Genomic DNA, 22,494 nt, shown 5'->3' with positions numbered 1-22,494 from the left:
AAGATCATTGTTTAAGGCTGACTGTGATTAGACTTCTGAAACCACAGTAGACTGTTCAGAGATGAGAATCCAGAGCAAAAAAAGGCTTCAACAAATCTTATTTTAAGACTTGAGAGGAGAAAGGGGAATATTGGAAGGGATTTTTAAAAAGAACAGTTTCAACTTCCTTCTTTTGGTGTAAAACATTTTGTATGATGAAGTCAAAAAGTAATGTTTGCCTTGTTTTTATTTAGAACTTGAAATAATGCTAAGCTTCAAGGTTTAGCTAGCAAATTTGTATGGAGAATGTTAAGGGAGCAAGTGGACACTCATGGGAAACGTGTTCCATTAGATTTAATAGCTACATCAACACTCTAATTTCTACACTCTGTAGCTTTGATTTACAGTTCCACATGAAGGTGGAGTAATTTTAGTTCTTTATTAAGGCGCAATAAAACAACTAATACTATCTGCCCAAATATATTATCTGAACACGCTCAATTTCCTCATTAGTGGCAACTTCTAGTGTTTCTAAATTACATGGAGACTAATGCGTTTCGATACTGTCCACACAGTAGTAATACAACTCCTCATTCATTAGAAGAAAATGACAGAACTTGTTCTATTCCTCTAAGCCTGCTGTTTAAACAGTCATGGTGCCGTATGCTCCTGTGAAGCTTCCTTTTGTAGATCAGTAATTTATTTTTTATTCTTTCTACTCTGGTTTAAGTGGCTCATATTATTGGGACAGGATTAATCATCACTGTGACCCTTTAGTAAGTAGTCTTAAAGAGATACACAACAGGCCAAAGGCCTGGAAATGTGCATGCATCTCACATTCTGTGCTAAGGTTTATTTAAACATATTATAACAGAAATTGAAAGTGAAACAACTGCCTAAAATGAAATAACGCTACAGCTAATCATGAGTTAAATAAAACATTAGTAGCAGCAGCAATCAGCCCTATTGGGAAATGTGGAAAATTTAGTATTAGTAATAATGAATAAACGTTTCTTGGCCCAGCTGTTTGCTTGTGGAATTTTTTTTTAAATGCATATAGAAGATCCAGAACAGTCTTTTTTTCTTTACTGGCAATTTTTTAAAATATTGATTGTTGTATAAAGTGGACCTCAGACAGGGATGGAAACACAAAACGCATTTAAAACAAACATTCTGTACCTTGCAGACACCCTTCAAAGGTTTCCAGATGTGATTCTTGTTACAAGTCTGAACATTTCTTTAAGATTTTCTGTGACTAAATTCATCCATGAATTACTGTAAAGTAGAAGGAAAAAGGTTGACAGTTTTCAGTCAACCTGAACACAGTAAAATACACACAGTATTTCGGGTTAGGTCTAAACTTTGACTGGGCCATTCTAAAACATGAACATGGCTTGATCTAACCTATTTTGTTGTTACTCCGGCTGCATTGTTTTTTTTTGGGGGGGGTGAGGGGGTGGCGGGGGGGTTAGGCATACCATGTAGGTTCATCCATCCTACTGACACTGAGCAGCTTCCCTGTTCCTGCTACAGAAAATTCTCCCCACATCATTGCCATGTTTCAAATCAGTGATGGTACGTTCAGATTTGTGCTCTATCACTTTATCTCTTTGTATGGTAAAAAAAGTTCTGTTTTGTTATCATCAGAGTAGAGTACCTTTTCCCACCTTTTCTGTTGCTGCATGGTTTGCTGCTATGTGTTGGTTCTTTTTTTTTATTGCATTTTCATTTGTCTTGTGGAACATTCTGGGCACAGGAGGAGATTGTGGGTTTCATAGATAGGAAAGCAGATGTTATCTATGAATTATGCTGTTGAAGGTGCCATGCTGCTCATGCCACAGAATGACCTGAATTTGTTTGATTAACATCCCCCCTCCTCCCCATCAGATCCTCCTATGACCCCAGCATTGGTATTCACAATGTGGAGTTTTCATATATCGCAAAGCAGATAAGCTTTATATCTGGTTTTTAGATTGCAAATCAATTTTGGGACTATTGGGGTGGGGGGCTTGGGGGGCTGTGGATAACTTTGCTATATAGACAAATTATTGTTTTTTACCGTTAGGAAAATCTTGCATTTTGAATCCTTTGCTAATGGTTTTCCAGTGGATAAAAACATTCAAGTTTTTCACCAACCGCTGACGTTTTGGCAGAACAGTTAAACTGGGATTACGACACAAAAGGCAGGGCTCTTAATTATTTACACTTCTGCCTTCCGAAGCCACTGGATTGTATTTAGACTTTTCAAAGTAGCCACAGTTTGCAGGTTTGCAAACATGAATCTGAAATCATTTGTAAGCCATTAATGTTTCTGATGTTTCATATAAAAACAGAGTAAAATACATACAGTATTCCATGGTGGTTGTAATTAAAAAAAAAAATAAAAAAATAAGGGGTAAAAATCCTTTTGCAAGGCACTGTAAGAAAGCATGACAGATGAATCTGGAGACTCAACTATAATCTAAACAGATTTATTTAAACAGTAACAGATATGCTTTTTTAAATATGCTTTTACATATACTCTACTGATTAATATGCCCAAACTTACTGCAGTCCACCAAGTTCCTGGGTTGTCCAGTCCACAATTGTCGCTGTACTCCAGGCAGCAGGAGTCTGGGACTCGGGTGGCATTATAAACCTCAAACCAGTCTGTGTGGTTGGTGACTCCACAGCAACGAAACTGTACAAGAAACAGGACCAGAGTTATGGAATATTTAGATAACTTCACTTTACATCTCTGTTTAGTGAAAATACAGAAGCAGGCTTATAGGAGCTATACCATTTCCCGCTACCAGGAATGAGATTGACAAATTTTATATTTGCCAAACATGTCTGACATTGATCTTTGGCTTCTCCTGCACATTTTTTCCAAACCTTCTTTTACAGTTTTGAATCTCACCTATTTCTTTTAATCTACATCATTCTGTGGTGTAATTGTTATAGATTTTTGATAAGAGGACATCATGACTTTCAGTGAAATCCAATTCGTCAGTGAAATGATAAACTGTCCCTAGTGCAGGAACATTGCTGCTGGAGCCACTCTCTTCTGCACTGCATGCACAGAATTACAAACTCATGTTGATTTACAACTTGTTCAGCCACTTGATGAGTAGATCAGGTGTGCAATTTATCAAAACACAAAGATTAACTTCAAATATTCCCTGCTAAGATTAGACATAATGGTAACACTTTATTTGACGGGTTGTGAATAAGATTGTCATGACACTGTCATAAACATGACATAACACCTGCAATGAACATGAGTAAGTCTTTGTGAATATTTATGACTTTTGTCATAAAGTAAAATCATGACACTTTTAAAACAGGGTAAAGTTGACATTATTCAAAATGTCTTTGTTATGACAACTTGTCATTAACCAAGAAATCATGATCTGACACAAATTTGTCATAACACTATTACTGATTAAACTTTAAAATTTATGTAGCTTTATGTTATTAAAGCTACAATTTAATCAGTAATATGTTTATGACAAATTTATTTTGATAATTATTTCTTTGGAAATGTCAAGTTGTCGAACATTTTGAATAATGTCAACTTTGTATTAAAAGTGTCTTGATCCACTGAATGACACTTTATAAAAACAGTCATAAATATTCATGAAGACTTACTCATGTTTATAACAGACAAATAAAGTGTTACCGAAATAATTAAGGGTGTTATGACTCTCTACAGTTTACTTTTTTATTCAAGATACAACCTTCCACAGATTTATCCAAAACTAACAGTGGATTCCTTTAATTTGCTAGATAGCAGAATGATAAACAGTTTTATTATATTCTTCAAATCCAGATGTCTTAAATTAAGCTGAAATTGCCTTTAAACCTTTGGAAAACTTAATTCTTTGTAAACATCTAAGAAGTTATTTCACAACATTTGAATAAGTTGGGAGAAAGAAATGTCATTGTACATAGTGAAGCAAGGAATCAAGATAGGCAGAAAGGCCACTTGGAAAGAAAAAGGTCAATACTCCAAAATCAACACACACAAAAAAAACTAACAAAACAGATGATTTCTGGACCAAATTACTATGAAAGTAGACTGAAGGAAAACAAAGTTGATGATTTGATGCGCCCTGATTTCTTCACAGAAAATCTATAGGCAGATTTTACTTGGTAGATGTTGGCAAGGCCTACAAGCCTGACTCAAGGTCCGTTCTCTTTAGAAATGTGCTCAAAACTTTGTCAATATTCTGATAAAAAAATGATTAAAAAAAACAACAACACAATTTTGCAATTGCAGTGTTTCCATTGAATAAGAAACAGAAATAACATCACATGTGAATGAGTTTGTTCAAGCAAGAAGTCATTAAAAAACATGCCACACCATTATCATCCAACTACTTCCTGTCGTCTTCTTCTTGTGGTTTGGATCAGTGGCAGCATACGGTTGTTGATCATGTGACTTGTATGATGAAAAAAAAGATGAACTAATTTCTTTACAGCTAATGCTTTTCATCCTACCACCAATACTTTTTTTTTTTACCAAAAACTGAGCGGTTTTGTTCATTTAAGCAAATTTGCATGTAAATATTCAATTTTAACTGTACATACGCTATCCTGTAAGTGGCTATAAATATTATCCAAGGTGTCCTTTGGTCTGAGGACATGTGCCTTATTATTCATTCAGTGACTCAGCATGAATGAAAGAGGTTTGGGAAGAAGGGAGCACCAGAATGAGAGCTGCGTTTTAATGGTCTTCCTCTCCAGTAGACAGCGGTGCTGATCCTACAGGGATAAAAGCGCACACTCATATTTGCGTACCTACAGTTTCAAACGATGGCTTATTCATGCAGATCCTGTTCATCTTGAATGCAGAAAAATAAGAGCTCTGCAGGTTATCATCCACACGAAACGATGCGGACCTGCATTGATTTGCATAGCAATAGATTCCACTGTCATCGTTCATGTCTGTTCATTTGTCGTAGATGCAAACGTGAACAGTAAACCTACCAGACACTTGATTGCATTTGGGCACACACATGTAATCAAGAGTCAAACTTTGGCTAATGGATTAAAACTACAGAAAATTGAGCTACAGAAATGTATTCAAGAGCGCTGAAGAGTGCAATTTATCATTTGAAGTCTCCCAAAGGGTTTTTGTTTTCAGCTGCAGCATCCACCTTTAATTCCCAATCTTTGCCTCTCATATTGTGTTTTCTTTCCAGAGGAAATAAGAAAGAAAAAGACAAAGGAAAAAGCACATCAAAGTTTGAGCTGGAAACAAAGATTAGCTATGATGTTTGTCTTATATTCCTTCACTGCATTTACCACCCTTTTTAGACAAAGCACTCTACACTTTAATTGTACCAAAGAAGAATGATTACAGTGGCTTTCAGAAATGTACACATCTATTAAAATTCCAGGCTTTTGCAATGTAAAAGATTACATTTGGCAATACATCCTAGGTGTACACACTTTTATGCTGATACTTTGTTGAATAACTTTTTCCATTTCATTTTATGATGCATTCTTCTACAGTAGGAGTCCACCACTGTCCCACTTCAGGACTTGGCAATATTTGGCTACTCTTCCTTACTAAAGTTCTCTAGACCTTTGAGAGTAAGAGGACACCAAGAAAAGCCTCAGTTTTCCTCTTTCTATTCTTTTGTTGTTTTGGATGTATACATGGACACTTTCAGCCTAAGAAATTTATGCTATTTATAAAACTGTTTTGGGACCAAAGCTTGCTGGTATAACTATTTACAACTTAATCTGCTTTGACTATGTTGGTAACTGCATTTGAAGAAAAGTAACCCAAGAGCAGGGGTGGGCACTCCTGGTCCTCCAGGGCCTGTCTCCTGCAACCTTTAGATGCGTTTCTACTTCAACACACCTGAGTCAAATAATGAAGTCATTAGCAGGACTCTGGAGAACCGGACTGTTCTTATAGGAGGTGATTCAGCTGTTGGATTCAGGTCTGTTGGACCAGGGAGACATCTGAGAGTTGCAGGAAACCGGCCCTCGAGGACCAGGAGTGCCCACCCCTGCCCTAGAGCATGATGGTGCCAATGCCATGAAGTTTTTATGTTGCATTAATTTTTGTTAACTTGAATTATTTATAATATATATGTCAGCATCAAACAGGAAAAGGCTCATCAAAGTCTCTTTTACATCAATATTGTCATTGTTTTTGTCAAAAAATGGATCTGGACATTTAAAAGCCAGCTGAAAAAAACATATGAATAACATCATCAGTGACTTTTAAACATGCACACATCCATTTTTGTTTATTATATAAATGATGCCCTCCATTGTAAAATGGTGTTTCAATGTGTCACATAAAGTGAAACCATGTCAAAAACAAAAATAACCCTTGTCACATTAATAATGCAGTCATAGTGTCATGTATCTCTTTTGACAGAAGAGTCGCTAACTTATGTAGCTAAATGGTACTGAGGTTAATATTGAATGGTGTGCACATATTTTTTTAAGCATTTTATCACCTCCCCAACTCAATGCACTTAGAAGAAACATTTCACATCTTACATCAGTCTGTACGATCATCCAGGCGTTGGTCAAACCCACGTTGCCTTCAGCGCCGAAAAGCTGCAGACCCTTCTTCAAATCCCTCTGAGCATAGCGATCAATCTGGAGAAAACAGAGTGAGAGGGAAAAAAGCCTGCTTTAAAAAGAGATAACTGAACAAACATCACTATTGGCTCTGGCAGAGTTTTCATTAGATATTTCCATTTTCTTTTTCTAACAGCAGCAAATGGTTTCGACTCAAGAGGAGACAAATAAGCACACAGACTCTCAAGAAAATCTGCAGTGCCATCTGTTAGGAAGGAACCAACAGAAACAAATTGTTGTTCACATATATATGTATATATACACTCCTTTGGAAGACCCGTTTACTTTGTCTGTGTAGTGCCCTGGGATGAGTATTGTTGGAAATTGGTGCTATATAAATAAACTGAATTGAATTTATTTTAAATTCAGTTTTCAACAAACACTGGAGAAAACTTCGAGCCATCTGTTTCTGTTGTCAATAGCTGCTTTTTCAAAATGACAGGTAAACTGTCAGTAAACAAGCACAGAAAAATAAGAAAAGAACAAAATTATTTCAAGAAATCTGCCAATGAAGTCCAGCAATATCTAGAATGACCAATTACTGAAATCTATGAAACAAATCTTTCTAAACTGGTGAATATTGATAGGGTGTTTTTGTACACAGACATTATGCCTTTTCTTATGAGGAAATAATAATTATAATATTTTTTAAAATAATAATTTAAAAAAATCAAAGAATAATTTTACAAATGATGGTGGCATGACAGTGCTTGTCATGTCACACTTCTATTGTTTTTAACCATCTTCATTGGGTATAAAAAGGAGCTGTCAACAGCAGAACAACTTTTACTGATCATGGATCTAAAGTACAGCTTTAGAAACCACTTTGACAACCATTTGAAAGTACATTTCTTTGTTCTCCACATATAATGTACTGTAAAGAAATATTATATGTTCTCTATAAATAATGTTTATATCTATATCTATTAAGGAAGTTGTTCCATACTAGGTTTGGTTGCATTCACAATTGTATTTTTGTTGAAGTAGACTGGCCTAAATGTGTTATATGATTTATGGAAATTAAACATAAATATAAAATAAAACAAAAATATACAGCTAAATAAATATCTTTACTATATTTACATCATAATTAATATATCCAAATAATAGCTTCACCACTATTTTGGACAGATTATATTTTTGAAAGTAACAACTCAAAATTATATAACAATTTTACAGAAAGAAACCAAAAAAAAATTTTTCTTATAAAGTGAAGTTCATAAATATATGTCAGATTAAAAATTTGTAACTTTGGACTGTTTTGAAAACTTATAAGAACTGTTAGAATTGTTAGTTTTTTATTTTTGATTGCATTGTTTCTGCTAGAATTAACCACAAAGAAAACCTGCAAGACAAAAACCCAACAAGATTGGGTCCGGAGCAGAACTTTGAGGAACTTCTTATGTAAGCAGTGCAGTAAAATAACACATCCCTATAAAAATGTCTGACATTTAAGAAGATGAAAAGGTCAAAGACTGCTTGCATTTTGTTATAGCGTATGTACACTGCAAGAGCTTTAGTTGTATTTCAGGCTTTCATGGCACAAGAGCACATTTTAATCAAGATTTTTCAAAGTGAGTTTAGTAAAACGAGAGAAAACCACCAATCTGTTATCATATGCTCAGTTTCAGGCTACACTTTTCATGTAGCTTTAGAACAAATAAACCAAGGTCAGAAGTGAGGAGATCAAATTGGATTTTCATGGGATGTTGCAAAGCTGCCTTTCAATAAAGCAAATAGATGCAGTTCACTGTGGGGTTTTTTTAGACCTACACGCTCGGCCCTGTGAAACTAAACAAACAAGATAAAAAAACATTGAACAAAACCAGATTTTCCTGTAAGCTTTGAATTGTCAAAAACAAACCTTAAAAACTCATTTAAATACACCCATTTAAATTAACATATTAATTAGCAAGCATCAATGTTGTGTGCAAAAACATACAACTTGCTATGTCTAATTTAAATGCTAAATCTCATCTCTCAGAATTTTGTTGTTTGATAATATCAGTAATTTCTTCCTTCTACCTCATATGCAGTTTGATTCTTCCTGAATACATTTCAATCTGATGGGACCTCATGATATTTTATTCATATCAGTCAGTGAACAAATAAAAAGGCTTTCAGCTGCAGATTCTAAATGAAACAGAGCTGGAGTTTCTGTCCACAAAGCATTATTATTTACAAGTAGGTCGCCTTTATGACAGGATTCCCCAAATATAAAACTGTAAATGTGCCAAATAACACAGCGAGTCACCTCAGGCAACAGAAAAGGAGACAGGCAGCAAGCAAACGATGATGTAAATAATAAATACTTAAAATACTTGCATATTTGCTCTTGTGAGATCACAGTGTTTGGGGAGGATGTGTGTCTAGCTCTTTCTTTGGTTTGCTTTAGGAAGATGTTTCTTTCCTGCGCTCCATGATGCCAGGAAATTTCATCATGTCAAACTGGTTTCCAAATGCATTTGAGAATGGCTTTATTCATTGCAGATTTATCAAAGATCAATACCATCCCTTCAGGCATGAGTTTGGAGTAACTGGTGGCTAGTGTCGGAAAACTGAGTCAACAACCCTGGGGAAAGATGATCCTTGTGTTTCACTCAGTTTATTCATTCTTTAGAGTCATTACTACATCTACACGTGCATTATTTACTTTTACAAGAACTCTGATACCACTGAGATCACCTGACAATTTACTGTAATCTTTTAAATAACACTAGAAAAGCTCTGTTCAATAAAATAGTTGTACAGCTGCAGTAATGTGGGAAAATGTAATTCAACAAGAGTGAGATGAACCGACAGTCAGAGTAGAACAGTCTTTAAAATGCTAAGTCATTCTCAATTGAATCAAGGAACTTTTCAACTTTATAGTTTACTTTTAGTAAGCATAAATTTCAAATTTTAACTTTTAGAAATTCTTGGTTTGTATTGTTTCTTGGCTGCAATAGGAGCAACAGGGATTTATTATGACAAAAAACATTTGGCTGATAATAGCTGCTTTTCTTCAAGGCTGGATAATGCTGGTAGAATATTCTCACAGAAACTTTTGCAGACTGCATTTAATTGTACTAACTAATCTAACTGAAATTATAAATAAATTGAAACTTTCTTTATTTCAAAGCTGCCTACACTATTTTATGTATTGTCGGTTTGGATAGGGACAGATAAAAATGCAGATATATTTTCAACTGTCTTTTATTCTGTTCACAAATTCATGACCCCCAAAATGAGAAAAAAAAAATCTTAAAAATGAATGAATGAATAAAACTATGTATTTTGCTTGTTCTCTATGTATTCAAATTAAAATAAAATAAGTTTATACATATGCTGCTCTTTAAATGTGAAAGCATTATGTTTTGTGAGAGATTTAGATCTAATTCAGTGCATAGCAAAATGTGTAGTTTAAATGTGTAGCATTTAAACTACACACCAACAGGTGCTAAAGATGTTCTATGATTAAAGCATTAGTAGCTTTAATAGTCTACAACTAATTCATGATTGGTACAGAATATTGGGAATTGCTTTAGAAATAAAGCTAATCTGTTTGTTTGATTTAACATGTTGTAGATAACATTCAAACATTTTAAATTGAGGTGCTTCATGCTGGACTAGTGCATTGGAATATGATTAATTTTGTATGCACTTGGTTGTCATCCTTTTCTCAGCACAGAATCATGGTGACACATCCAGCTGCGCAGCATTTCAGACCAGCTGGAATAAGTGCCATTTATTCATTATATTTTTCAAATTTCTCCTGAGGGATTTTTGTGCGTATTTTTGGTATAACATAATAAGCAAACAATGGTAAATTATCACATCAGTTTTTGAAGCCATACACATCATCAAAATAGAGCATTTTGCTAGAGGAACTTATCACAATACTGGCTAATATGAAGGCAACACTTAAAACATAACAAGAAGCCGCTAGACGTGCCGCAGTATTAATATCAGCATGAGGACGCAATAGAAACTCCATGTCCAGATTTGGTTTCAGCTGTGGTCATTTTTTAATGTCCGATCTCTATAACTGTGAAATAGCTAACAATACAAACACCTCTGAAACATGCATAAGCTCTCATTGTCATTGTTATGGCAAGCAGCAGCTAACGTAGTGTGAACATCTTTAGCCAAGGGAAATGCTGCGCTGAATCCTTAATGGTCTCTAAATCTGTTTTAAAAGTCTGTTTTTTTGTCATGAAAATCTGTTTTTGAGATGGAAACAAAAAAAAAGAAGTAATTTTTGCCAAATATATTGATGATATTGTGGACAGGATGTAAGTAACCCTTGTATTTCAAGATAAACAAATGCAACAAAAACATTTTTTTTTTGATTAATTTAAGTAAGTAACCTTTGGGCTAAACATCTGGACATAAATCGTAGGGAAACAACAAACTTTAGAAGTTTTGTAATAGTTTGGAAAGCTAAATTAAAAGAAATGACATCTAACTGATTAAAATATCTGTAAAATATCAAATTATGACCACTGATATATTGCAAGGTTCATGATTTGTTTAATCATAAAAGTTGTATAACTGTGTGGATGCTTTTAGTTGTTAGTTTTATATGATAATTTTAAATTTTTTAAGTATACCAGTTGATGATTTTAGTTAGTGTGAAATTATGCTAAAAAGAAATCAAATGTTGCATTTGAAACTATACTAAACATTTGTTACATGCATCAAAGAAACTGAGATGAAAGGGAACTTTGAATGAAACGACAAATGACACACAATGTAATTTCTTGCAACAATAAAAAAAAAAAAAAAACTTGTCTGTAAACCAGAATTTTACAAGTGGACCAGACACCCACATGCAAGCTATCTCCAAACTGATGTAAGAATAAATGCAGCTCTTATTTCTAGTGGACTAGCTGAAATTCTGCTATTTTAAAAACAGACAGAAGAAATACTTTTTACTTAAATCTAAGTAGGCCATTAGTTAAGAGTGACTCCTGCGAAACTGCTGCAAGTAGACGATGCACAAAAAATGGGTGTACTCGTGGCTTAGCATTGATGTTGTCCTCAGGACTTCAGTCGCCCTTTAGCTACACAGGGCTGGTGAAAGATGAGCCATCAATTATTTATAAGGTAGGGATATGAGGAGAGATAAGAGATGTACATTGGGGAGAAGAACAGAGGAGAGACAAGACGAGGAAGAGAGAGGGAGTGAAGGAATGAAGATGGGGGCAGATGGAAAAATAAACAGCCAAATGAGGGATGAGCCAAGAAGGAATAAATGGGAGTGTATCTAAAAACACTTTGAAGGGAAGATGATGCAGTAATATAACTGCTTTAGTCTAGATTGTAGAAGTATTAACAGCACAAAGACTGTACAATATGACTACAAGGAACACAAGGCATTGCCTTCTGAGGAGAGGAAATAGCATAAAGAAAAATGCCTCAATTTAGTTGCTCTCTTCAAACAGTGGATATCCATTACCTGTGTCACAGATGTCGAGAACAGACAGCATAAGAATTGCAGAGACAGATAAATGGAGCTAAAAAAAGAGAAAGTTGTGTGATAATGGTCCCTGTAGGGCTCGTATGGCCACATTATTTCAGTCTAAGAAGCCAAACTGCATAAAACATGACATATTTCATCTCCAGGAGTCATGGTACTTAAAGGAAAGAAAGAGACAAATTTTTGTTTTCACTGATTTATAGTTTTCTGCCTTTAATGCAGATTGTTTCCCTGTGAGTCAAACAGTTTAATGTAAAGTGGGGAAAATGTGTTTTTCACAGTAATCCATGCATGCGATTATCAGGAAACTTGCGCACAATGGCATATCACTGGAATAAGTATGAAACACATGCAGTACAGAAGCTGAATGGAAAAACTGAAATCGTTTTCAAAGCAATCCTGCTCCTTTCACTGCTAATTAATATCTACTGGTTTATAGTTTGAATTCATGGCCAGTAAAAAGGTTTCTCATTACCAAGACATCACATAAGAAGCATTTCGGCGGAAAAGGGCCCTCTCAAGAGTTTCTAAATCCGACTGTAGCAATTCACTGATGGTATATTTCTGAACTGAGTGCTGCAGCGAGCAATGTTTAGACCACAAAAGTAAAACTCCTGTCCTTGAGGACAGGCGTCCTGCTACTTTTAGCTGTGTCTCTGTGTCAAAACACCTGAATCCCATAAATAGGTCATTAACAGGACTCTAAAGCAATGTTTCCCAACACTGTGGTCCTCAAAGCACACAGATCTTCATGTTCCCCTGCTTTAGCACACCTGATTTCAATAGATAGCTGATTAACATGCTCTTGCTGAACTGCAATCACTTGAATCAAGTGTGTTAAAGCAGGGAAACATCTAAAACATAGAAAAGAGTATTCCTAGAAGAGCAGGGTAAAAACCCCCAAAAACTCACTAGTCTATGTAACTTAAGTGAATGTGAAGGTGATTCAATGCTTTGAATTGTGTTGTATTTGGGAAACCGCAAAAAGATGAAGGACACCGACTGTCGAGGAATGGAGACTGCAGTCGAGGAGTGAAGAACATTTAATCATTAACCTGCCACAACCAAGATTCCAGACAGAGGGATAAAGCAAATTAAGAGCAAGACTTGTCTGTGAACCAATGGCCATTTGCAGAGACGTTCAAAAAGATCTAGACTTAGCAGACTAAGTTTATCCATTAAAACAAAACAATGAGAAAGAACCATAAAGAAATCTATCTGCACTCTCTCTTGCACAAATATCTACTGCTTAAGAAGATAATGGTGAAGCTCATTTAAAGGTTACTGCTGATTGTTTGGACAAGGCAATGAAATACTGGGAGACTACCATCTAGTCAGATGAAGCTAATTAACTTTTTGAAAATAAAAGTATGCATCATGTTTGAAAGCGGAACAACACTGTAAGTCAACTCAAAAGGGCCATACAGTGAAGTTGTTTTTCAGCACGTACTGGCAGAGAGGAAACTGAAGGACGGATGATTTGAGAAGTTTCCTGGGAACTTCTTTAAAACAATCTGAAGATGAAACAAGTGACAAGATTTCATCCAGATAATGATCCTAAACACAAAACCAAAGAATCTCTCAAAAGCAAAGCTGCAAGAATAGAATGTATGAGACACTCTAATCACACAGAATACTTAGTAAATGAAAACAGTTTATGGAGTTTAGAAGAGTTAAAATCACAACCGAACAATGCATGTGGCTACTGTCTTTATGCAGGCGACACTTTCATGATCCAACACTATAATGAAATATATCACTGTAAGCCTGTTCAATACTGATTCCCTGTCTTAAGTAAATGTATTGCGAATAACATATTCATGGATTATTTCCCTTCTTGATATGTGTGGATTACTTGAGATATTCCTATCATCACAGGCTAATTTAATGTCATTAGCCTGACCTTGAAATACATTTGCTGCAAGAACATTGCGTTCAACACTTATTTCCACCTGCTCAGAATTATACCAAGCAAAATATGTAAAATAAAAACAAAACAAAAACATCAGAAATATGTACCCTCTACCTCGTCTGTCCACAGTGTTCTTGCCCATTGGCAAGACTTGATTTCCTGCAAATGGTACCGTTTTATCTTTCTGCTGAGCGAGCCAACATTAAACTCCCTAGACATCGAACCAATTTGAACCTAAGTCAATGTTTTTCAAGGGCATTCTTTTGGACTTTACACAGACTCTTTGCTTTCCTCAGGTTACAACAAAAGCCTAATCTTTAATAGAAGTTACTGGGGTTTTATCCTTCTGAAGAATGAACATTTGTCGTTCTTTTGCCTCAAGACAGATTGTTCAATATCTGTAAATTTAGACAACTCTTCTCCTAAATAATCCCCTCAAGAGCCTAGTCTTAAATTTGTACAGATAATAAATGAGACAAGCAAGTGTCAAGGTTTTAGGGCCTCTTTCTCTGACTTTTAATTCTTTACTCTGGGGCAGCAATAACATACGTTAATTATTAAAGCACTTGCTTCTCCCCTTTTAGAGACTAATCTCAGTCCTTAGCTGGGGCGAATCAATTGCAATTCAAACTCTTTTCCTTCCACGCCTTCTAATCAGTGCCTGATTAACACTTGGCATACTTGGTAAACTTGAGTACACAATCAATGTCACTAACAGGAAGAAGCGGTAAGCCAGCAGAATCAAGACTTTGAGGATTAATACCTGTGAGGATTTATCCAGGAAAGTAACATGCATGTCTGACAGTTGCAAACGGTCAAGACTCATAATCTAAGAAACTTTGGGATTCAGGATTTTACATGTTTAGTTAAGCCAAGAACTTGACAAAGATTACTATGTCTTAATGTTGACACTCCAGAAATCTGTGTGAAGAAGGAAAAGGTTTGAATGTGCAGTCAAATTTCTCTTAAGTTTTTCGCCTGCAGCTATTGGCATCAACAGGTGGATCTCGCTGTCATCGTGTGGCTTTAGTCTGTCAGCTGTTCAACATCAAAGCAGATCTATTTCTATCCTTTGACGTTTCATCACCTTTTAGCTGCCGTTGTTTCTGTGGTTGGGAATGAGTCATGATGAAAACAAAATAGGTTCAAACCCCAAGGGACAGTGTCTCAGAGTCTGTTTGGTTATTACTGAGATGGTGGTTTTATTTGAAAAATCCACAAATGACATCCATGAATGACAGAGGACAGCTTTCAGATTCAGAAAATGTTCAAAGACATGACTCAAGACTATTGTATGAAGATCTATATTTATATATATATATCTATATCTATATCTATATATCTATCTATCTCTATATCTATATCTATATCTATCTATCTGTCTATCTATATATATAGATAGAGATAGATTATCTATATATCTATCTATCTATCTATCTCTATATATATATATATATATATATATCTATATATATATAGATAGATAGATAGATATAGATATAGATATAGATATATATAAGAGACAGAGGAAGAGAGGGAAAGAGGGAAAAGTTTGGTTGCAAGAGCAAAATGTTCACATTTCACCACTCAGACAACTGAGAAAATTGCGAACAAAATTTTTTCAGCATAAGGTTTTGATGTTATTCCCACCTCTTGACAAAGTGGTGCAAACAAAGTGCTGAGAAGCTGTTTGTTGCCTAAATTTAGAGGGAAAGTGTAAAAAATGTCTCTTAAAGATTGGAATGAAAAAAACTAACCTATTGATTTAAATTAGTTTGTGCGCTATGTTCCTGTCTTATCCTTTCACACAATAAGTGTGCATAGAAACATGAACACAAGACTGCAGTTTATAGATTTTTAAAGCCTTCTCATTATCAGATGTATGAAAAAGTATGAAAAGTTATCACATTTAATGTTTACTGAACATAAGATATTGTTGTAGGTCTTACAAAACAAAATCAAATTTATGTTTCCACCTTACATTGCTCTAAACTGCTCTCCATCCTGTCAGTTGCCAACTAAAATCTGAAAGCATCTGTAATAATCTACCACCTGCAGTTAAAGTGGGAGAAAGACTTAGATTTGCTCATTTAAAAAGAAGTAAACAGTCTCTCATTGCTATGGTAGTTTAATTTTCATAAAGACAGGAGGAATATTAGCTAAAACAATCCACAGTAACACATAATATACGTAGATAACATTAGTTACAAACTGATTACCATGACATTGAATGAACTAAGTATTTAACTTAGAATTCTCCTTTCATAGATTGGTTGGATGCTCATGTGGGAAAAGGGTTTTTTGAAAAGGTTTATGAATATAAAATTATTGGTCTGGAGCTTCATAGAGGATCTTGGTTAATGGAGTGAGGAAGTTCATGAGAAAAGTGAGGGATAAACACAGAAGGAGATTACCGATAATGGTAAAGCAGTTGGGATGATGGTTCACACCTTTGAGTAGAACAACATGGTGCTGTGGACTGAAATCTGGCAGCAAGATGAACACAAAGTTCCAGGCTTTTCTTGAGCAAGATGAACACAAAGTTCCAGGCTTTTCTTGAGTCTTTCAGCAGGCATCTAGAGGCCTGCTGAAAGACTCATTTGTTGGTGCAAAACTAATTTAATTCTCAAAACAATCAAAGAAAACAATGTTCCCAGTTTGGACTTTGGATTTTGCCTGAACCTGTCTACTGTAATATCATAGTTTTATTTATTATTTTCCTAAGAGCGTTTATGTTTTCCAATTTTGCTGAAAGCATCTCTCTGGTGTCTTTCTTCATCTTCTTGACCTGATTGCAATTTAAATCACATATAATTACCACCTTAGCAATTCTCTGATATTATCTACAGCAGCTAGAAACAGCTAATTCCCCTAACACTTTTATCCCAAGTCTTCACAAACAAAAGTCTTGTCTGTTTGCTGATCATCTCAATTTGTCACTGGTATTAACATCGCCCTGATGTGGGTATGTTTTAGTAATGGGATTAGCCAGGGGTGTTTACCTAATTGCATTCCTGCAGTCTGCTTGAAATGAAAATTTCCCAGGCTTGAAATGTATTCTGACAGCAGAACTGCATTCTGATATCTTGACAATCGGAAATGTTTCGATGGTTGATGCCAGAATGTAAATGATGTAGAGCAATCACAGTTGAAGCCTTTCAGTGGGTCACACATGAGTGCTTGAAATTTTTACTTGCATTTGAAACAAACAATTCAATGCAATTTCATTTTAAGGAAAATTGCACCATTTCTCATAAGTGTATAAAAAGTGGAAGCTGGCCAAGAGGTGAAGACGGAAATGTGAAATCGTGACTGACACGGGAAATAGATCCTGTTCTTTTGTTCTTAGAAGAAATAAAGATGCTGAAAAAAGTCACATAAAAATTAGAATTTTAAATACAGGATTAATTGATCAAATTTGAACTTCACATGAGCATAGAGTTTGTTTTAGGGATTTTTAACAATTACCTTTTAAATATGGTTTAAGCACTGGATAACAGGAATGCCCAGATTGGGGATTCCCTACTTCTTTGGGACTAAATCCTTCAAGTATTAGTTTGAAGGATTTAGCAGTAACATTCAATTCTAATGGGACTGGTTGTTACTGCAGTCACTTTTTGGACTATTATTATTGGGTTTATGCCAACATTTCTCTTGTACAAGAGTTGAAATGTTTGCAATTTTAGTGCTATTCATTATGCATCAATCTTTGCCAATTATGCCTACCTCAATGCTGATTCATACCTTTGCAGTTTCGCCAGTTGTGGATTTACCAAGATCATTATGAACTTGTGTTATTAAAACTGAATGCTATGCACTTGTTTTAGCCCATTCATTGCAGTTATTAATGAAAATGTTTAATTACAGCACAAAAATCAACTGACAAATTTAAATCCACAAGTAAACATAGGGAATGGGCTTATCAGCTATCCTCCTTGTAATTATGTATACAACCATAAATAAAATGATTTCAGATTCTTTACACAATATATTTTACTAAAAAAAACTGAAATGTATATAATCTAAACAGATTGTTTTGTTGTTTTTGATAGCTTTATTTTGGATTATTCATTTGATCTTAATTATTTAAAACAAAATAAAGTTTTATATTACTTTATTTTGCTGCACAGAATAAGAAACATGGCCTGCAAGCCTCCTGTGTATGTAACTTTATGATTAACGTTGAAGGCACCACGACCCCCTCCGGTTCACGGATTGAGTCCGCAGGAGATCCAACATGACCTCAGTTCCTTCTTCACATGACAACTCCATAACCTTACCTTGACTCACCCCAAAGCACATAAGCAGATAGAAAATCAACCCTACAACAGCCTGTGCAACAAGCCATTGAGCCACAGAGGAAATACCTCATGCTGCACTGACCTAATGACAGCAGAGAGGTGAGAACACAAATACTCCTGGCAGGATGCGCAACACTGCAAAGGTTTGTGTGGTGGTCGTTTGTTAGCCTTTCTGCTTTTATGAGACAGCTGAGGCACAGGAGAGACAGTGGCATCATAAAGCATGACCACTATTGGTTTTAAATGCTTGAAACTTATAAAACTGTTAATTTGATAGGCTGGTTCAATGCACTCACAGCTTTAGAAACATTTCAATACCTTTTCATCATACAATATGCATCACATGACCTGAACTGAACTGCTTATTTTAATAGCTAATGGTTGGGGGAAAAAATCTACTCAAGTGCAGTTTAAGTGGGACAATTGATGTTCAGCAATGCAATTTTTATTTTCTGAATTATTAGACTCTTTGAGGTGTTAATTGTGACACATCATTGAGCAATACAAGGTTATATTTTCCAAAGCCAGTTTTCCCAGCTTCCCTCCATTTGATGGCCTCATTTATAAAACAAAAGTTTAGTCAAAAAAATTGAAACATTTTGATCAAAGGAGTTTAACTGTCCCTGAAATTCTCCTCTATAAATAATCGCATTTTAAACCAAAGAAAAAAATTCAAAAGATTGCTCAAAACAAAAAACAGGGCTGCTTTTAAATATTTCATCTAAGTTTGAGCCTATGTTGTGTTACATACTTTTCTATCTTCACAGTCTAATGTAACTTGTTCATTGCCAATTCAATCTTTCACCTGCAATGATCTTTCCAGTATGAATACTTTCTATTGGTTGGCTTTATATCATTGTTGAATTTTTAATAGTCCTACATGTCTCTAATGAGTTATCACTCCATAAGAAGAATTGCTGCAATTAATTCTTGCCCAGTGGTGACAATTTTTACAGTGAATGTTTCTTTGCCTAACAAACGAAAGGATAACTTGTTGACTATTAGAAGAATATTAACACAGTATATTTTCTAATAAATTATTGTCGATATATTTTATGAAAAATATAGTCATTATCTAGTTTGTTCATTGATAGGTATAATTCGTTCAGGGTGAATATGTATGGCAGCTAAGAGTTTGATTATATGTCTCCTGCAAAAACATAATGTGAAAGAGACTACAAGATGTTATTAGTCTTGGCATTCTGTAATTCTTTTTGATTTCATTCTGCACAACACACGCCTGCGCGGTAAGGCAGATATTTTCATTAACTCACTCTGTAATTATTTCTCTCCTTAGAACTAAGTCTGTATTAACAGACTGAGGCAACCTGACATTTTATTTTTCCTACTGTTAATATTTCTAACACCTTCCTAGAAAACAATTCCTTCACTTACTTTATTTTGCTTTTTTTGCTGTTTATTTATTTACACAGATAAAATATACATCTCATTAACCTTCTACAAAGAGCAATGCATGGTATGAGGTTATGGCAACAAATGCTAATTTCCACTTGGAGTCCTTGGGCAGACTTATGTAATCAGTATGATTTAAAAGGTTATAAATGAGTGGAAAGCCAGTTTAGTAATTAATTACATTCATGTCTGGCAAGTCATTTTTCAGATATCACTCAAACCAAGAAAACCAAACTACAAACCAGCAGGCAATGCTCAATTATTCGCTTTCATCGATAATGAGTACAAATCAACTTGTTAAACAGGCTTTTTAAAAAACATTTTTGCCACAAGATAGGCAGAGGAAACAAAAACTGACATTTTTGGCACTCATGAAGAACTTTTTGTCCTTATACATCAATCTGAAGACATAATGTCTGAGGTAATGGTGCCTCAGAAATGATGTGCCATGCTCATAGGAAGATAGGTGGCTCTAATTTCAGCATGATGCTGGGAGAAAAACTATTTAAGGCTGAAAAAGACATAAAACAGTGGCAAGGCAGGTGAGCGAACACTTATGGCAAGATAGTGTATGTCCAAAGCTGGTGGTTTCCATTGAGATGGTTTTACATTAAAAATATATATATATTTATTGTCAATGGGTTTTTTTTATTTTTGGCAATTATTTTAAAGATGTAAAGATGAATGGAAGCATCTTTACATTAGGGAAAATGTAAATTTGGCCATATTTTGTGTAGATATGGAAAGACGCTTGTTTTAAACTGCTAAAAACCTGTTGGCTCATCATCCTTTTGACTTGAAAGGAAAATACCACAAGGCCATAAACCTTGTTTTCATTAACTCTCAACCCAGAGATCCTATTAAACATGAGTACACCTTTTTTCAACAACCCCGACACTGCATTGCTCATTTTTATTCTATTTGGCACTTCAATCCACACTGGTTCCACTGAATTTAACCTTACAAGACCTTTTCATCATCCTTAGGAAACAACAAAGTGCAACAAACAGCAACAGTTTCAGGCTTCTGGAAGATCTGTGAGCTGCTTGAAGCAGCTTCCAGCTGCGACACTCAGCTCTTTATCAGGTCTAAAGCAGGTGTAATAAACCAGACCACTGAGCATGACTATCCCTGAAGCATGGGATAGTGTTCATCAACATGCACCTACTGTTGCACTCTGTTTAGGTTACAACATCTAGAAAAAAGAAAGCACTGGCATTTGCTTTTACTCTGCAGGCCTGCTTCCAGGATGTGATGGTGGTGTTTGAGGGGGGTAAAGAGGAAAGGGTTTAGATAATCTCAGATAAAGAGAGGCTCTGAAAACCAAGTGGTAGATAAAAATCAAAGCAATCCTAGTGGGAACTGAAATAGTATTTTTCTTCTTGTAATCTGATATAGCAGGATTGGAATTCAGCTCAATAAAATGTTTTTCCAGTATTGGATAATAAGGTGATACCTCCGGGTATTTCCTTTTGCAGATATTGTAAAATTTAACCTTTTGTCCCCTGCTCAACAAATAGGGTACAGAGCATTAGAAATTGAGGATAGAAATAGAGGTTTTGAGGGTTTAATATCGAAATATTCCATCAGCTGCCATGCTAAGATGGCACCATAGAGCAATTAAAACACAACAGAATGAGCACTTCCCACTTGTGCCAGGAACTGGTACATTAAAGTGGGGGCTGCATCCCTTCCTGCCAGGAACTGGTACATTAAAGTGGGGGCTGCATCCCTTCCTGTGGCATGTGAAGGGTAAAACAGCTACACAAAAATGACTAAAACAACAAAAAATATAGTATTTTACAGTTAAGAGATGGTACTAAAAGTGTTTTTTCTATCACATTTGTTAAGGAGAAATGAAATAAAAATAGCACTTCTGAAACTAAAGCTTGTTATAGGTAGCATTGGTACTAGAGCACAGATCACTGATACAAGATGCTTTACAACGACCTAATAACGGCTACCATGAGTAAAAATTGCAGACTTGTTGAATTCAATCATGTGTTCCTAGATTTTTGCTGTTTGGCAATATTTAAAGCAGAAAGTTATTGTAGCAAGCTTGTTTTGTTAAGATTAGTAGTGATGCTGCTGAGGTACTGATGCTGCCAATGTTTGTTCCAGCATTGACAATTAATAGCCACCAAAATAAACATTGCTCCAGCTTGGAATCAAATGTTTTTGTTGCCACGCAGGGCTGTGAAAAGCTAGAGAAACAGTGCTCTGTTGGTGAATAAACATGGTGGAGGAGCAATGGTAAAAACTGTTAGTACTCTAAGTCTGAACTTTGAGGAAAGAAAAGAGCTGAATCCAACCTTCAACTTTCCTCTGTATAGTGTTTGACTCCCTATTTTCAGTGGGAACATGTCAATATAAAAATGCATTCGATTACTTGCATAACATAAGGCAATACATATTATTGGTTTGCTTACTCCTTTGGGATTAGCAATTTCCTCGCTTGGAGAGAGAATGAAGGACAACATTAGAGCTCCAGCTAAAAATATCAACCCACATGACTCCAGAAACTTGGGGTTATTATTTGTTAAGCCAGATTGTGGGGGTTCCTCCACCTTTTCCCCAGTGCTAGTATTTATTTAAATGTTTTCACACAATATATTTAGAATTTCACTTTTTCTTTGGTGGCGGTTACTGCATTAGGTTGTTTACTAATTTGGGTGCACACATTTAGTAAACCCTTTATGTTTATTTAGATAATTAACTATTTTGTTTTGCTGAGTTTGGAGGACTGGGTGGGTGAAGATGATTGGTTGAAAGGAAAACCAGAAAATGCAACAAACCATCAGGCTGCTGGAAGCAGGGAACTTCTATAAATAAATAGA

At 35.3% G+C, this 22,494-nt stretch overlaps 1 protein-coding gene across 3 annotated transcripts in view; it reads right to left on the bottom strand.

Annotated features, from left to right (window-relative positions):
- Positions 1–22,494, bottom strand: part of tspan4a (tetraspanin 4a) — a 160,386-nt gene that overhangs the window by 14,323 nt on the left and 123,569 nt on the right. For all 3 annotated transcript variants that reach the window (XM_055036884.1, XM_055036883.1, XM_055036885.1), the window contains 2 exons: positions 6,487–6,588; positions 2,528–2,659 (listed from right to left, as the gene is read on the bottom strand). In XM_055036884.1, the coding sequence (XP_054892859.1) occupies positions 2,528–2,659; positions 6,487–6,588 (234 nt within the window). The remainder of the gene's footprint in view (positions 1–2,527; positions 2,660–6,486; positions 6,589–22,494) is intronic.

This window comes from Poeciliopsis prolifica, unplaced genomic scaffold (genome assembly GCF_027474105.1).
Source record: "Poeciliopsis prolifica strain line A6 unplaced genomic scaffold, Auburn_PproV2 SCAFFOLD011, whole genome shotgun sequence".
Lineage (NCBI taxonomy): Eukaryota > Metazoa > Chordata > Actinopteri > Cyprinodontiformes > Poeciliidae > Poeciliopsis > Poeciliopsis prolifica.
This window is presented reverse-complemented; position numbering and strand designations above follow the sequence as displayed.